Source organism: Aethalodelphis obliquidens, unplaced genomic scaffold (genome assembly GCF_003676395.1).
Source record: "Aethalodelphis obliquidens isolate GAN/ISIS:26980383/991018 unplaced genomic scaffold, ASM367639v1 scaffold37, whole genome shotgun sequence".
Lineage (NCBI taxonomy): Eukaryota > Metazoa > Chordata > Mammalia > Artiodactyla > Delphinidae > Aethalodelphis > Aethalodelphis obliquidens.
The window spans coordinates 11232146-11249067 of record NW_020837981.1 but is presented as its reverse complement, the minus strand read 5'-3'; the positions used below and the strand labels follow the sequence as shown (position 1 = coordinate 11249067).

Genomic DNA, 16922 nt, shown 5'->3' with positions numbered 1-16922 from the left:
CAGCGGCCATGGCTCACAGGCCCAGCTGCTCCGCGGAATGTGGGATCTTCCTGGACCGGGGCACGAACCCACGTCCCCTGCATTGGCAGGCGGACTCACAACCACTGCGCCACCAGGGAAGCCCCACACATAGTATCTTGATGTCTCTCTTTTTATGATGTTACTAGTTGTTGATTCATATGTATGTTAATTCACTGGGTTTACAAAATGGTGATACTCTAATTCTTTTGTTTTCCTCATTTATTTGTTTGAATACCATTTTAGACAGTTCTTGTCTTCTGTTATTTGGTTACAGGTTGTGCAATTCATGTAGAATAAATGCTTGACTCTTTACCTTTATTTCCTAGTTTATAGGGAAATGAGTTGGTTCTCAGTTATGTACAAGGTGACCAACTCTTATTTTTAATATCATTATGAATTTATAGTTTTAAACATATTTGATGGGTTTCAAATTACTACAACTATCATCATTATTGGAGTATAAAGTGTCCTGTCTTTGACCAATGTGAGCCTCTTCAAGTTGATTCCTGAGTCCTTTTGACATGACCCTAGTAATCTTTAGGTCTAATGAGATGTTTCACGCTTATCTTGTACATTTATATTCTAGACCAGGAATTACCCATTTTTCCAAGAAATCCTTTATTTTTTTGGTGAGAAATGTTATTTTGTGACTATAACCTGGGCACTAGGAATGTTCATTGCTGCCTGATTGGTCACTTCCTAGGCCTCTTCAGTGGACGTAGCTAAGAAATACATACCTACATATATTAAAGTTACAATACCTCATTAGTTTAAATACGTACTTTCAGTTCAAATTCAAGACTACAGAACCTTTACTTAACCTCTTCATTATATCTGTATCTCTTTTCTTCCATACCAGGAGTCTTGATTCTCAAGACTGTGGGGATGATGGAATTTGAATATTGGAATATCCCACAATTTCTCATTTATTTTATCCCTTATTATACACAACAATCTCAGTATAACAATACTAATACTATCACAAATGTGATTAGTAAAAACATTACTTTTTAAAAATTTTGCTTGTGCTCTCCTCATTCTCTAATAATTAAAACAAATATATTTATTTTAAAAAAGAGGTCACTTTGCTGAATTCAAGAGTAGAAGTAGGGAATCCTATGAGGAGGTTATTGCCGGTAGTTCAGGTAAGGGATGATCTTGGCTTGGTTTAGGATGGTAGTGGTAGAGGTGGTAAGAAGCAGTCAGATTTGGGATATATTTTGAAGGTAGAGTCGGTAGGATTAGATGTGAGTTAAGAGAGAAAGAGGAATTCTGGATGTCTTTTAACCTGTTGACTTAAGCAATTTGGTAAATAGTGCTATTTACTGGGATGAAGAATATTTGAGAAGGAGCAGATTTGGGGGGTGAAATGAAGGGTTTTATTTTGTACATTATAGGTTTAAGAAAGCTACCAGCTACCAAGTAGAGGTGCTGAATAGGCAGTTGTATATGGATCTGCAGCTAAGGAATAATGTCAGGACTGGAGATACAAATTTGGGAGTCTTCAGTATAGAGACATTATTTAAAGCCATGGGACTAAATGAAATCACTTAGAAAGTGAGCATTGAGAGTAAATAGTAGAGATGAGGACTGAACCTTGGAGCTTACTGACATGTAAAAGGCAGTCAGAGGGACTTCCCTGGTGGTGCAGTGGTTAAGAATCTGCCTGCCAATGCAGGGGACACAGGTTCGAGCCCTGGTCCCGGAAGATCCCACATGTTGCAGAGCATCTAAGCCCGTGTGCCACAACTACTGAGCCTGCGCTCTAGAACCTCCAAGCCACAACTACTGAGCCCAGGTGCCGCAACTACTGAAGCACGTGCTCCTAGAGTCCATGCTCCGCAACAAAGAGAAGCCACTACAATGAGAAGCCTGCCATGAAGAGTAGCCCCTGCTCGCCCACGTACAGCAACGAAGACCCAACGCAGCCAAAAAGAAATAAATGAATAAATAAATTTATTTAAAAAAAAAAAAGGCAGTCAGAGGAGGAGCTATCAAAACACAATGAAGGGGCTTCCCTGGTGGCGCAGTGGTTGAGAGTCCGCCTGCCGATGCAGGGGACGTGGGTTCGTGCCCCGGTCTGGGAGGATCCCACATGCCACGGAGCAGCTGGGCCCGTGAGCCATGGCTGCTGAGCCTGTGCGTCCGGAGCCTGTGCTCCGCGGCGGGAGAGGCCACAACAGTGAGAGGCCCACGTACCGCAAAACAAACAAGCAAACAAAAACACAATGAGGGACTTCCCTGGTGGTCCAGCGGTTAAGACTCCATGCTCCCAATGCAGGAGCCTGGGTTCGATCCCTGGTCAGGGAACTAAGAGCCCTCATGCTGCAACTAAAGATCCCATATGCCACAACTGAAGACCTGGCACAGCCAAATAAAACAAACAAACAAACAAACACACTGAGAAAGAGCAGTAGTGAGGTAGGAGATTAGCCATGACAGAGTAGCATCCTGAAACTAGGTGAAGAGAGTATTTTAGGAAGTCAAGAGAATAATCAGCTGTGTCATTTGCTGCTGAAGGGTGAGATGTAGACGAAGAATTGACTGTTGGGTTTGGCAAGGTTCGACATCATTGACAGATGTAGTTTCAGTGGAGATATGAAGGCAGGTGAAAGAATTTCAGCTGGTAAGTAGATTAATGTAACCTAAAACCCTTCTGCCACAAACATCTAGAAAGGGGAGAGGAAATAGAAACAATTCTTTTTTTTCAAATACATAATCAAGCTTAAAAGAAAGAAAGTGAAATCCTCAAGTGCCAGAGACAAAGTGGGAACTGAAAATCAGAGTGGTTTTCAGTTTTCAGTGGTTTTCAGTGGTTTTCAGAGTGGCTGCCTGTGGAGAGGGTAGAAATTATTATCTTGAGAACCTGCAGGCTTAAGTTTAAGGGCAGAGCAACTAAGCCTGTGCGCCACAACTACTGAGCCTGCGCTCTAGAGCCCACGAGCCACAACTACTGAAGCCTGCGCCTAGAACCCGTGCTCTGCAACAAGAGAAACCACCGCAATGGGATGCCCGGGCACCGCAACGAAGCGTAGTCCCCGCTTGCTGCAACTAGAGAAAGCCCACGCGCAGCAACGAAGACCCAACACAGCCAAAAATGAATAAGTAAATTAATTAATCAATTTATTTAAAAAAACACACAACAAGATACTCCTGTGTATCCATCAGATTGGCAAAATTAAAAAGTCTGACAGTACTAATTATTGCTGAGCATGTGGAGTATCAGGAACTCTCATCCACTGGTGGTCAGATGCAAATTAGTACAACTACTATGGGAAAATAACTTGGAATTATCTGTTAAAATTAAAGATATGCATATCATATAAACCAGTAATTTCACTCATAGCTATATGCCTTAGAAAAAACTCATGTGTGTATAAACAAGTTGAATATATGATTGAATATAGCAACATTATTGATAATATCCAAAAATTGGAAGACCCCCAATATCCATCTGTAGTAAAATGCTTAAGTAAATCATGGCATATTTATTTAGTGGAATAATATTTAGTGATGAAAGAGAATGCTAAATGCAACAGCACAGATGAATTCATAAACATCGTTGAACAAAAGAGCAAACTCAGAGTATGTACGATGCGATTCTGTTTACAAAAGTTTAAAAACCTGACATAGGTGAATTATATTGTTTTAAAGATAAGGGAACAATTATCAAGAAGTTGGGAAAGTAGTTATCTTTGGGAGAAAGGAGAGGGCTGTGATGGAGGAGAGGCACACTGGGCCTTTGGTGTATTCTATTTCTTGAATTGCTTTTCGGTTACATGGGTTTTTGTATTATTCAGCAGTACGTATATGTTTTATGTATTTTTTTCTATTTATGTTATATTTCACAATTAAAAAGTAAAGTATTGATATATTGGACTAAGAATTGGGTCTGGGTTCTAGTTCTAGAATAGTCTGCTACTTATACCCTTAGTGTCTTAGTTTTCTATCTGCTCTGTTTCCCTCATTAATTTGCTGTGAGAATTAAATAAAGCACTTAGAGATGCTTTGTAAATTATAAAGCCATGTACAGATAAGGTGTTGGTTTATTGTTACTATGGTATGTGATAGAATACTACTGGGTAGTGGAGAGTATTATCCATGTTAATAGAGTAGTACCATGGAATATAATTATTTTGACAAGGATTTATGAGCATCTGCCATGGGGCTAACAGTATGTTTGTTGCTATGGAAGACAAAAAATGCAAAGCCCAACAAAGAGCTTAGGGAGGTGAGTTTCACTAGCATATTGCCCAGAAAATACTAGTTAAATGAACAAATGAAAAGTGTGAAACTGCAGAACTATTAGAAGCTGACCAAACATAATAAAGTTCTAGTTATTTAGTAGAGACAAAATAAGCAGGAAGGATAAATCAGAATTTCAGTTTAACAGGCTATCGTTGTGAAGAATTTGATTCATTCTTGAAATCCCAGAAAGAGCTTGTTATGTATAATAATCTATGTTATAGATTTCTGCAGTAACATTACTGTAAAACACTGTTGCAATTGCTAGTTGGTATACAATGATATTGGAATGATTTTGAATTTATATTTTAATATGCCATCTGATACCATGGGAGTATTCAAGACAGTTATCCAAGTAACGAGGCTTTGCTAGATAGACCCAGCTAGAAGGCTACCTGGTTTATGTCCTGTTTGTCTAGTCCTTAACTCTGGTAGAGTTAGCATCATCTTTCTGCTTAGCATAGAATGCCAGACTTAGCTGACCTGCTCTTCTAATCTTAAGGATATTTCTAACATCTTTCCCAGGATTAAGTGATACTTTGGTTTAAAAGTTAAACAATCAAACTGCATTTGTTTGAGCCCACATTATTAAGCTCCTGTTGTGTTAATGCTTCTGTGCACCTTCCCTTCGACTCCTTCAGTGCTTCAGATTACAGAACTGAGGTGGTTTGTCAACAAAGGATTAAGGCAGAGGAGGTGATAATCTAACTAGCAGAGTAAATAATACTCTGATCTGAGGGTGTTCAACACATGTTTTTGGAGTGAACCTAATGGAAAACAAGGTTTGCCATGAATAATCACAGTGTAGATCATGAGGAATGTAATTTATTCACAAATATATAAAAATGTGAAGCCATATAAGAGCCCAGATGAGAATAAGATGCTGTAAAACAATATAGTTTCCTATATGATGTGGAGCTCCTGCCAACTTTGAAGGGTATCTCAGCCCACTAGAAACCTCTGCCTTCCTTCTCTTCGCAGGCTTCCTGGGTATCAGCCATTTGGGTCAGCCATATTGGCCCCTGTGGTCAGCCAGCCAGCTGTGCTTCAGCCCTATGGCCCTCCCCCAACAAGTGCACAGGTGACGGCTCAGCTGGCTGGAATGCAGATCAGTGGTACTGTGGCCCCAGCCTCTCCACCTTCAGGGCTAGGCTATGGTGAGTAGCTGTGACCATAGGAATACTGTCCCCTTCTTTTTAGAAGCATCAGACTCTGGGGCTATACCTGAATCCCTTTTATTTCTTGTGCTTCTGAGCCCCAGCAGATGGGAGAAGTCATTCCTGCCCCTCATGTGGAAAGGAAAGTGATTTACTGAACAAGGAGGCAGAATGACTGGGGTTCTGACTCTACTTCTTCTACTTCTCAGGCCCACCAACATCGCTGGCCTCAGCCTCAGGAAGTTTCCCTAACTCTGGTCTGTATGGCTCCTATCCTCAGGGCCAAGCTCCTCCCCTTGGCCAGGCCCAGGGTCATCCTGGGACCCAGCCTCCCCAGCGATCTGTCCCACTACAGGCCTCCAGCTTCACACCCCCAGCTTCAGGGGGTCCTCGGATGCCTTCGATGACTGGTCCTCCCTTGCCTGGACAGAGTTTTGGGGGGCCCCCAGTGAGCCAGCCCAACCACGTGTCCTCACCTGCTCCTCAAGCTCTGCCCCCTGGCACCCAAATGACTGGGCCCCCAGGACCACCACTACCACCTATGCACTCCTCCCAGCAGCCAGGCTATCAGCTGCAACAAAATGGTGAGTTTTTCCCAAGGTCTACCTAGGAGCCAAAGGCTTTAGCAGTTCACGTGTTTTTGTTGTTGTTTTTATTTGCTTTTAGTATTGTTTGCTAAGTGGTGAACTAGATAGACAGCTTCAGGGTATTATTACTAGGATCTGGGGTTTATAAGATTTTTTTTTCTCTTAGTTCAGGTAGTGTGGGCTTTCTCTGAATGGTCACTACTGTACCTCTCAATTCTACATTTATAGGAGTCTAGTAATTTCCGTGAGGCCTTAAGAAGAGATAGAGAAGGAATAATTTGTTCATCAACCTTGTGTCCTTGTCACTTAGGTTCCTTTGGACCAACCCGGGGCCCTCAGTCCAATTATGGAAGTCCCTACCCGGGAGCAGCCACTTTTGGAAGTCAGCCTGGGCCTCCTCAACCATTGCCTCCTAAGCGCCTGGACCCCGATGCCATCCCGAGCCCTGTAAGTAGATACTTATGTGGTCCTGGGGAAGGTGCTTGTGGCTGCCAGATAAGTGAGTCAACCTAGAAGAGATGTTTGCCTAGGCTTTTCTGATTTTCCTTTTCGTTCATCATCTTGTAGGCGTAGAACCTAGATGTAATTTTTGACTCTTTAACTAGAACTTGAAGTCCCAGAAATCTTCTGGGGGCACTTTTACTTCATAGCTGGGCAGGAAAGGAAGGGAAACCAGGAGTGATCAACAGTATCAGTAGAGCTCTGGGTTGAGTGCTGCATTCTGCCACTGCTGGACAGAGCACGGTAACCTCTGCTCTTCTGTGGAGTAGTGGGTGGGTCCAGGTCTTGTCCTCTTAGATCTAGTAGGATAGCAGTCTTCTTAACGGGTAGAGCTGGTGGAAATTCTCTGGTGTTAGGTGGTAAGAAAAGGAAAGCCTCTCTGGATTCTCTCTGCCCTTATTTGGACAGTGTTTTAGGAGGAAGCCTCCAATACTTTTGTTTGTTAGCCTGCTGCTGTGTGGATGGGGAATAGTGATCTACAATTTCAAGGGCGATGTGGGGAAGTTGCTTCTCCCAGGAAGAGGGTGAATCTCACCCTTAGAGCCATCAGAATACTCAGGCCTTCCTCATCATACACAGAATAGAGGCTGGTACTGTATTCCCAAGTGGAGGCCACTTTATAGTTCTGTCTGCAACATTTGCTATGTCAATTACCTCACCATGCTTAGCCATTGTCATATTCCATTCTGTTCTCTTCCCTCTTCCTTTGGGGAACTATCATGGTGAGGGACCCAGTTGGCAAAGGGGGACTCTAGAGGATTAAGCAGTCCCTCTTTCCTTCTCCCTCCTTTAGTAAGAAGGAGAGTCTGGTTGGATGTGAGGCTTCTTTCAGCATAAGAATAGTTCTTACATGGGAGGCTTGGCCTTTTGGAGGGAACATCCCTCTTCTTCCTTCTTAAAATTTCTCCCATTCAGCCCCTCTGTATAACCCCTCTTGCCTCCTATTTGCCCCCTTCCTTATCTTTCTACATCATAGCCTGAGCCATTAAAGGCTCTTTTTTGGCCCAGAAACATTTGGAATTTCTGATCTGGGGGGGCCTGATTTCAGCAGTATGAGCTGGGCTCCATGGAGTTAGTATGAGCTAACTCCATGAGTTAGCTGTTCATGTCTAACTCATCAGGGCTGAGAGAAGTAACATCTGCTTCTTGTTCTTTTGTCTCCCTCCCTGTATTCCCCTGCTGCCTTTATTATTAAAACACTAAAAGCAACTCAATGAGCTGCCTCCTCAGCAGAAAACCAGACACAGAATAGACCCTGATGCCATTCCTAGTCCAGTAAGTGCAGGGGGTGGGTGTGTGTGTGTCATCCCTGTGTTAATGTCACCCATGCATGCCTGTGACCTCATCTTCACCTCATCCACCATGTCCATCCCTCCGCATCCTCTTCCCTTAGTCCTTCTAGACCCTTGCTTTTACAAGCTAGAAGGATGTGCATGCCTCGAGTCACCATATAATGAAGAAGTAGCAAGCTGTTAGCAGTGCCTTTAAGTATGGGATGGTAGAAGGTCAGGATCGAAGGGTGGGGTCAGATGGCATATTAAGCTTTGGTTTTAGTCCTGCTGGCTCCTCCAGGAGCCTGCATGTGACATAGGATGGAACAGGACAAAACTGAACAGTAGATCTTTCCCTTTTGGGTTTGATTTGTCTACTGCTTATTGTAGAGAAACATGTGGGTAGGTGGCTACTAATGTACAAATTTGGGAAGCTCATTTCTTACGGGGAGGGGTCAGCTGGTTTGGGAAAGTGTGGGCCACTTTCTCATCTGGAGAGTCTGTTTGACTCTGATATATTTCTAAGCTTCAACTCTTTCTGCTATGGGATACAGAGTCTTATTCTCCCTTTACTTTTTCTGGTTTTACCAAACCCATCTTGAAGTAACTGACCAAAGGTTATCAGCCTGCATGAAGGTCTGATCACCAGCTTTGCAAAATCTTTTTTTTTCCTTTGCTGGGTCTGTCAAAATGTGGGGGACTGAGGATTGGGCTATAATATCCTCTTCTTCCATATTTACACACTGATGCTTACCTGAAAATAAGGCAGCATCTGCTTCCTCACCTTACCTGATCATTTCCTGCTGTGTAATCCTCTCCTCACCCTGTCCCTTCTACTTTCATTGAGTGTAGAGTCATTCCAGGTAGATTTCATTTTTACATGTTTACCGTTGTCTGTTCCCCTGCTCTGATTCAGAATGTGTCTTGGGAAGAGAAGGGGAGGCAGAGGCTTGATGGGGGAGGGAAGTGGAATCTGATCACGTTTGAAGGCTTGTGATAAGAGCTGGAGCTTTCCTGGAGTAGGTATTATAACAGGGTGATCACCATTTATTGGGATCAGGGCGATTCATAAAGAAGCCCTTTCTCAATGTTGCCTGTCCAGCATGTTGCTGCTGACTGTGGAGTGGAAGATTGGTATTACAGCATTTTATATGATCTCCTAAAGGAGAGCAGGCCTGGTGCATGAGGCGTGTTCCTTGGCAAATTATTAGTTTCTGTGCTGCAGCTCCAGTGTTTCTTTCTCCTGGCTCTCTGCGACCTGCTACTCCCTTTTCATCTGTCACTTCATTCATTTCACCTCTTCCCTACAGATTCAGGTTATTGAGGATGACAGGAACAACCGGGGTTCAGAGCCATTTGTTACTGGAGTGCGGGGCCAGGTGCCACCCTTAGTCACCACCAACTTCCTCGTGAAAGACCAAGGTGAGAAGGGCATTAATTACTCCCTGCGGGGACTTTTTCTCCAGCATTATCAGCTTATGGATGGGGCTTTGTCAGTCTTTAATCAGAGACCAGTCCCTCATTGGTCTCTAGGGGGAAAAAGCCACCATCAGCTCTAGCATTTGTTGGGATGATGGGGTGGATTGGCAATGGAGAGCCAGTGTCTGGAGTGATTCTGTGATCTGACTCAGCTTTTCTACCTCCGCTTCAGGGAATGCAAGTCCCCGATACATCCGATGCACATCCTATAATATCCCTTGCACATCTGACATGGCTAAGCAGGCTCAGGTGCCCCTAGCAGCTGTCATCAAGCCGCTGGCAAGGCTGCCCCCAGAAGAGGTGAGTCAGGGAAGGGACTAGAGTATAATGAAAGGGAGGAAGGGAGGGGGATTGGGGAGTGAGACTTCTTCCTAGATGTGATTCTGGCAGTCACAATGGAAGAAGTCTTGGTTGGGTGGGAGGGGTGAATATCTTCAATAGCTTTCTATCACAGGGCCCATGCCTGAAGGGGTGGTAGGGATGAGAGTAAAAGCCCAAGAAATTGCTGGATGGGAGCAGAGTCCACAGGGGAAACACATTATGGAAAGAGTCAAGGCCAACTTGTAGGGGAGAAGACAGCTGGTTGCAGGAACGTCTCATAGCATGGTCATCTCCAGATGATTAGAAGCACATCATTCTGTTTTTTCTTGTATGCTGTCCTGTCATCCCAGGTAAGTCGAGATGTTAGGACAACATATTAAGGAAAAAGGTAGATTAAGATCCAGTAGTCCTTCTTACCTGGTTTGGGCCATGATCTGTCACCCCAATCCCTGGAATCAGCATTGAAAGAGAGAGAGCTTGGCAGCTGCTCTGCCAGGCCTTGGTAGGATACCCTCATATTCACGCCTAGCTTAATGAACTTGGGGTGGATTTCTCTGTAACTGGATACTCACGGCTCACTTTACATCCTGTTTCTCTGTCTTGTTCTGTGTTTTTCTCTTTCTTTTTTCCTGGGTCTCAGTGGGGATGGTTGGACACTTGGCTGCTGGTCTCTTATCTGTAGGGTGACATCTGCCTGGGCGTCAGTAGGCTCACAGAAATCCAGGGATTGGAGAGGACAAATGTCATAGATACTTTGTTGGGAAAGGAGGTAGGAGTCAAGATCCTAGAGCAGGAGTGAAGGGGATTGAAGATTGGGCCAGAAATGAGAATCCTGGGTAATCTCTGGTTTTCTCCTCATACATCCATGTCAGCCCCTGGCTTGTTTGGGCCAGTTCCACAGTTGCTCTTCTCTTTCCAGAAGAAGTGAAATTCTAGAGATGAGGAGTAAGGAGAGGGGACTATAGAATTTAGACTCTTAGGGACATTCCTTAGAGACATTTGACATTTGTCCTCGTTCCCCTTCTCTCTGCTCCCTCCCCAGGCAGACTATCTGAGCCATGCCCTTCTCCCTCCAGGTTGTTCCTCCTCATCTGTTGCCACATATAGCTCCCTGCTGTAGCTTCCCTCTATGTCTGAGCCCCTCCCCTTTGCTCTTTAGGCTTCACCGTATGTTGTCGACCACGGGGAATCTGGCCCTTTGCGCTGCAATCGCTGCAAAGCATACATGTGCCCTTTCATGCAGTTCGTTGAGGGAGGGAGGCGCTTCCAGTGCTGCTTTTGCAGCTGTATCAACGATGGTATGTTCACAGAGGCTGGGGTTGGGGGGGATCTGGATTGCATCTTCATTGTTCTCTTTCTAGTTAGATAGATGAGGGTCCGTTGGTTCAGGAGTTGGGGAAATAAGGCGCCTGTGGGGATGTGGGGCAATAGAGTGAGCTCAGCCAGGACCCAACTAAGATTGAGCGTGGACCTTTGAGTAACACTCTGCCCTACTCCCCACAGTTCCCCCCCAGTATTTTCAACATCTGGATCATACCGGCAAACGTGTGGATGCTTATGACCGTCCTGAGCTGTCCCTGGGTTCTTATGAATTCTTGGCCACTGTAGATTACTGCAAGGTGAGGGAAGGTAGCCTGGGGAGCAGCAGTGGGTGGACAATGAGACAGCTAAGACTTGCTGTGGTCATTTCCCTCACCCCGTCATTGTCCCCTTTGGTGTTGACTTCTCTCTAGTCAACTGACCTGCTTACTAATACCCATCTCCCACCCCCGCCACCAACATTTCCTTCCTTTGCAGAACAATAAGTTCCCCAGCCCTCCTGCCTTCATCTTCATGATTGACGTCTCCTACAATGCCATCAGGAGTGGTCTTGTTAGGCTCCTCTGTGAGGAGCTCAAGTCATTGTTAGACTTCCTGCCTAGGTGAGAGTTAGGAGCCGAGGTGCTTCCTTTGGATAATGATGCCTGGGGAGGGGGCTTAGGGGTGGGTGGCTGGGTTAACTCAGCACATCGTGGATCCTGATGTCATGAAGTTGGGTGGTGGAGAAGTTGGCAACCGTGGGTAACAATGTCACCTTCTACAGGGAGGGCGGGGCAGAAGAGTCAGCAATCCGCGTTGGCTTTGTCACCTATAATAAGGTGCTCCACTTCTACAATGTGAAGAGCTCATTGGCCCAGCCACAAATGATGGTTGTATCTGATGTGGGTGACATGTTTGTGCCACTGCTGGATGGCTTCCTGGTCAATGTCAATGAGTCTCAAGCAGTCATCACCAGGTAGGAGTTAGACTGTGGGGGTAAAGCAGGGGTGGGGTGGATACAACCACAGAAGGCCAGAGAGTTGAGCAGAGCGTTCAGCAGATGTACAGAGGCTGTGCCTCAGGAGTTCTCAGAGTCTGGGGGCCAGATGACTCTTCAGGGAATTGAGGGATTTGAAATTTGGATAGCAATTTTGATTGCCTCCTATCACCTATCTCTTCAGCTTATTGGATCAGATTCCAGAAATGTTTGCAGACACAAGGGAGACAGAGACAGTATTTGCCCCAGTTATCCAGGCTGGGATGGAGGCTCTGAAGGTAAGGCTCGAGTCCCTGGCAGCCACCTCTGCAACACTGTCTTCTGACCATCTTACCCCCTAGGATACAACCCCTGTATCTTCGGTGATTGATGGCTGTGCAGTGAGTCAGCTTGTCTGACATAGTTGGCACTGAGTAAATGACGAGGGAAGGGATGAATGAATAATGGATGAATAAAGGAAAGAATGGACAAGTAGATCTCTCTTCTTTTCTAGGCTGCTGAGTGTGCAGGGAAGCTCTTTCTGTTCCACACCTCCCTGCCCATTGCAGAGGCCCCAGGGAAACTGAAGAACAGAGACGACAGGAAGTTGATCAACACAGACAAGGAGAAGGTGTGGGATTGGGAGCTGCTGGGAGGACTTTCTATTACAGAGGAACATGCTGTCTATTCACAATGCAGTACTCTTAACTTTCTTGAGGGAGACTGGGACTGGATCCTCTGCCCTTTCACATGTCACATCCGTGACTGCCAACCTTCTCCACTGCTCCCACACCTCTACCCCATCCCAAAGCCCTTGGTAGACTTTTTTTTTTTTTTTAAGAGACTGTTCTGTTACTATTGCAAACTGAGAGGTACATCTGAAGTCTTACATGTCCTTGAATATCCCATATTACATATACAGCATATACAGTTCTCAGGCAGGGTGGAACTGGGATCTTTGAACATTTTTTTCCTGTTCTTCCCCAGACTCTGTTCCAGCCTCAGACAGGTGCCTATCAGACCCTGGCCAAAGAGTGTGTGGCCCAAGGCTGCTGCGTAGACCTCTTCCTCTTCCCTAACCAGTATGTGGATGTGGCCACGCTCTCTGTTGTACCCCAGCTCACTGGTGGCTCTGTCTATAAATACGCTTGCTTTCAGGTACGGCATGGGACTCTGGGTGGCAGGTGGAAGCAGGACTGGGAATGCCTGCCTGCATGTGGAGTGGCCCCTTAGCTGCTGACTCATTAATAGGAATAGCGTTGGAGGAGAAGACTGCACAGTGTACAGAAGAGAGTGTGGCAGTCAGGAGCACGGGGCTTGGAATCAGTCCCGGGTTGATATTCTGGCCCTACTATTTACCAGCTGTGTGACCTAGGATAAATTACTTAATTATTCTCTCCTTTGTTTCTTTATCTACAAAATGGGATTTTTATAGTTATTAATTAGGATTTATCATCAGGATTAAGTAATTATATGTAAGGCACTTAATGAGATACCTGGCATGTAATATGTAATAAGTGCTTAAAAGCTATCATTATCATCAACATCATTATCTTCACTGTTACTGTCATTATGATTCTGCAGGCTTGTAGAGTGGAGGGGGTGCAGGGAGATTGTTTATATGTAGTCAGTGATGTGACTCTGAGCCTGGGGGGATGCAGGTGGAAAATGACCAGGAACGGTTCCTGAGTGACCTGCGTCGGGATGTACAGAAGGTCGTTGGCTTTGATGCTGTGATGCGGGTCCGGACAAGCACTGGTCAGTCCTAGTTGGAGAAGAGCAGGTGGGGGGGCTCAGTCTGGAGGGAGGCACCTGTCATACCTTTAGCCCTGTCCATGTGGTCTTAGGTATCCGTGCTGTAGATTTCTTTGGGGCTTTCTACATGAACAACACAACAGATGTGGAGCTGGCTGGGCTGGATGGGGACAAGACGGTGACTGTGGAGTTCAAGCATGACGATCGGCTCAATGAAGAGAATGGAGCCCTCCTGCAGGTAGGGGACAGGAGGCAGGGGTTGGGGAAGAAGTGTCCGCGGTCATATCACTGGATATAAACAGGCTGTAGGGAAGCGGGTGAGGGATGGGTAGAGAAGACTAGAAGAGGCTGGAGAAGGGATGGCTCATGTCTGTCTTCTAGTTTAAGAATATAGCAGAGGCAGTTTTCCAAGGGCTATGCTGAGGGAGGGGTGTGAATTCCCCCTTTCTCCCTTCCCCTAGTGTGCCCTGCTCTACACCAGCTGTGCAGGGCAGCGACGGCTCCGCATCCACAACCTGGCCCTCAACTGCTGCACTCAGCTGGCTGATCTGTATCGAAACTGTGAGACTGACACGCTCATCAACTACATGGCCAAGTTTGGTGAGGGCAGAGGCAGGGCAGGGTGGGATTGGGGCTAAGAGAAAGGTCCAGGATGGTCAACAATTCAGCATTCCTGAGTGGGTGTGATGGTGGGAAGGCGCATGTGATGGAGTGGCTGACCATTGACTGTGCTGTCTCCCTTTCCCATCCAGCATACCGGGGGGTCCTGAGCAGCCCTGTGAAGACTGTTCGTGACACTCTTATCACTCAGTGTGCCCAAATCTTGGCCTGTTACAGAAAGAACTGTGCCAGCCCTTCCTCTGCAGGACAGGTAGGGCAAGCATATTGGTGGAGGAGTTGTTGGGTTACATTTTTGCATTGGGAGGGATTTCTCATGATTATTGACTTTGTTTTGATAACCCCCTTAGTTGATCCTTCCTGAGTGCATGAAGCTACTCCCAGTTTACCTGAACTGTGTATTGAAGAGTGATGTCCTGCAGCCTGGAGCTGAAGTCACTACTGATGACCGGGCCTACGTCCGACAGCTGGTTACCTCCATGGATGTGGCTGAGACCAATGTCTTCTTCTATCCTCGGCTCCTACCGTTGGTGCGACTGAGTGCTGGAGTGTGAGACATTGTAGTGAGAAAGGGACATCATAGGAGGACGAAGGGAAGGATTAATATTATCTGTGTCTGACACTCATGAATTTTTTACCTATCTTATCTGATGTAATATTTTCATACTGAGAGTTACTCAGGTGCTTAGCTTTCTGAAATTTCGTGTGTATGGGGGTGGAGGATGGGGGTGTGGGTGGGCAAACGAGTCTTATGGTCCTTGGTAACCGTTTGCCCCCTTCCTTTTGTCTAGACAAAGTCTCCCATTGAGAATACCACTGAACCACCAGCAGTTCGAGCATCTGAAGAGCGTCTAAGCAACGGGGATATATATTTGCTGGAGAATGGGCTCAACCTCTTCCTCTGGGTGGGAGCAAGTGTGCAACAGGGTGTTGTCCAGAGCCTCTTCGGTGTCTCCTCCTTCAGTCAGATCACCAGTGGCTTGGTGAGGGCAGGAGTCAAGGAGAATGTGGGTGTGGAAGTAGACTCTGTGATATGAGTTAGGAGCCAAGAAAAGTGTGTTCATTCCCTTAAATAGCAGGGTACACTTAGAGAGGGAGGGTGCTGTCATTCTTCACAGGCTTCCATATTTCAGATAATGCATAAATCTGTGCTGTCCCATCTTCACTTCTGGATTCAGCATACCTTACCATAAGGATAAATGAATTTTGTGTTCCAGAGTGTTCTGCCAGTTCTGGATAATCTACTGTCCAAGAAGGTGCAAGGCCTCATTGACAGTTTGAGGGCACAGAGATCACGGTACATGAAGGTAACACTGATCCGGACCTGGATTTCTTACCTTGTCAAGTCCTCACTGGGAAGGGGGATGGGGAGTAAGTGACTAGATAATGGGATTTTAGGGCATGTTTAATTCCCTTTAGCCCTGCCTCATGACCCTGTGTTCTGGCCATAGCTTATTGTGGTGAAACAAGAGGACAAGCTGGAGACACTGTTCAAACACTTCCTGGTGGAAGACAAGAGCCTGAGCGGTGGAGCATCCTATGTGGACTTTCTCTGTCATATGCACAAGGAGATTCGGCAGCTACTGAGCTAGAGCATGTGGTAAACAGCATAGGGTCCAGGCCAGCTTCCAGAAAGTACCCCAGGACAGCAGAGAAATTGGGACAGTTCCATATATTATAAGTCATATAAGCTGACCTCAGTCTCTTTGGGGGGAGGGGGAGGTATAAGGAGACACCTTCTTTCTGGGCTCAAGTATCCTACCACTCTGTCATGTCCTGCTGTTGGAAGGTGCCCCTGTCCCCTCACTTTACCATTTTCCTGCTAATCCTGTCGTAATGAATGTAGTTTCTCAGTTCACTGTATATGATTTGGTGTTGGGGGATTTGGAGCCACCCAGACCCTGATAATATTATGTGTCCCTTTGGACCTGCCTCCAAGAAGAGAAGGGCAGACAGGAAGGAGTGAGGATCCCAGGGTATTACAGGGGGAGGGGCTGCGAAGTCAGCTCATTGTCATCGACAACTTCCTATATTAGGGATAAACATACTTACAGGTGCACAAGAGCTGGGGTATAGACCATAGATGGTAGAGAGAAAAGTGGTCAGTCTTCTTGGGCCTGGAAGTCAACAGCCAACTCAGAGTGACTGAGGGTGGTTGATTAGCTTTCTTGCTCTGCTTCCACTGATCTTTCTCTCTCCTGAAATGATTGGTGATCACTTGGTGAATAGAGGCACGTAATCAGAAATGAATGAGCCTGGGAACAGAGTTGCAAAGTATATTAAGACCTGGTAGCGGTATCAGCCTCCTTTCCAGCTGGAGAGGCCCCAACACTGGATGGTTCTGTAGGGAGCCTGGCCATCGACTTGCAATACCTCACAGAGCCAGCCCGCATCCCACTCTGAGCTCCCGCTGGAAGCACTGCTCTCCAAGCTGGAGGTTGTTGGGGAGAGAGGCAGAGGTGTCTAGTCTCTCCTGCTAGGACACCACTCAGGCTTTCGTACTGACAGAGTGGCTGACAGTTATCTTCCAACCCCACCTAGCTGGGGCAGGACAAGGGCTAGGCTTGATGGTGGCCAGGCTTGCCTGCTCCCAGCCCGGGACGCCCCTGCTCTGGACCTCTCATTTCTCTTCGTTGGTTTATTTTTCAATGCATCTTTAATTTGTAAAGAAATAAAATAAATTAAGATGTAA

At 46.0% G+C, this 16922-nt stretch overlaps 1 protein-coding gene across 5 annotated transcripts in view; it reads left to right on the top strand.

Annotated features, from left to right (window-relative positions):
- Positions 1-16922, top strand: part of SEC24C (SEC24 homolog C, COPII component) — a 25031-nt gene extending 8109 nt beyond the window's left edge. For 2 of the 5 annotated variants that reach the window (XM_027129838.1, XM_027129839.1), the window contains exons 4-24: positions 5248-5423; positions 5633-6007; positions 6321-6457; positions 7718-7786; positions 9093-9204; positions 9434-9561; positions 10742-10880; positions 11086-11201; positions 11380-11504; positions 11666-11857; positions 12063-12156; positions 12372-12488; positions 12845-13015; positions 13519-13615; positions 13705-13850; positions 14074-14212; positions 14365-14483; positions 14581-14760; positions 15022-15213; positions 15448-15537; positions 15682-16922. In XM_027129838.1, the coding sequence (XP_026985639.1) occupies positions 5248-5423; positions 5633-6007; positions 6321-6457; positions 7718-7786; positions 9093-9204; positions 9434-9561; positions 10742-10880; positions 11086-11201; positions 11380-11504; positions 11666-11857; positions 12063-12156; positions 12372-12488; positions 12845-13015; positions 13519-13615; positions 13705-13850; positions 14074-14212; positions 14365-14483; positions 14581-14760; positions 15022-15213; positions 15448-15537; positions 15682-15822 (3055 nt within the window). In that variant the 3' untranslated portion in view covers positions 15823-16922. The remainder of the gene's footprint in view (positions 1-5247; positions 5424-5632; positions 6008-6320; positions 6458-7717; positions 7787-9092; positions 9205-9433; positions 9562-10741; positions 10881-11085; positions 11202-11379; positions 11505-11665; positions 11858-12062; positions 12157-12371; positions 12489-12844; positions 13016-13518; positions 13616-13704; positions 13851-14073; positions 14213-14364; positions 14484-14580; positions 14761-15021; positions 15214-15447; positions 15538-15681) is intronic. The other 3 variants (XM_027129841.1, XM_027129840.1, XM_027129842.1) reach the window with 3 other exon arrangements.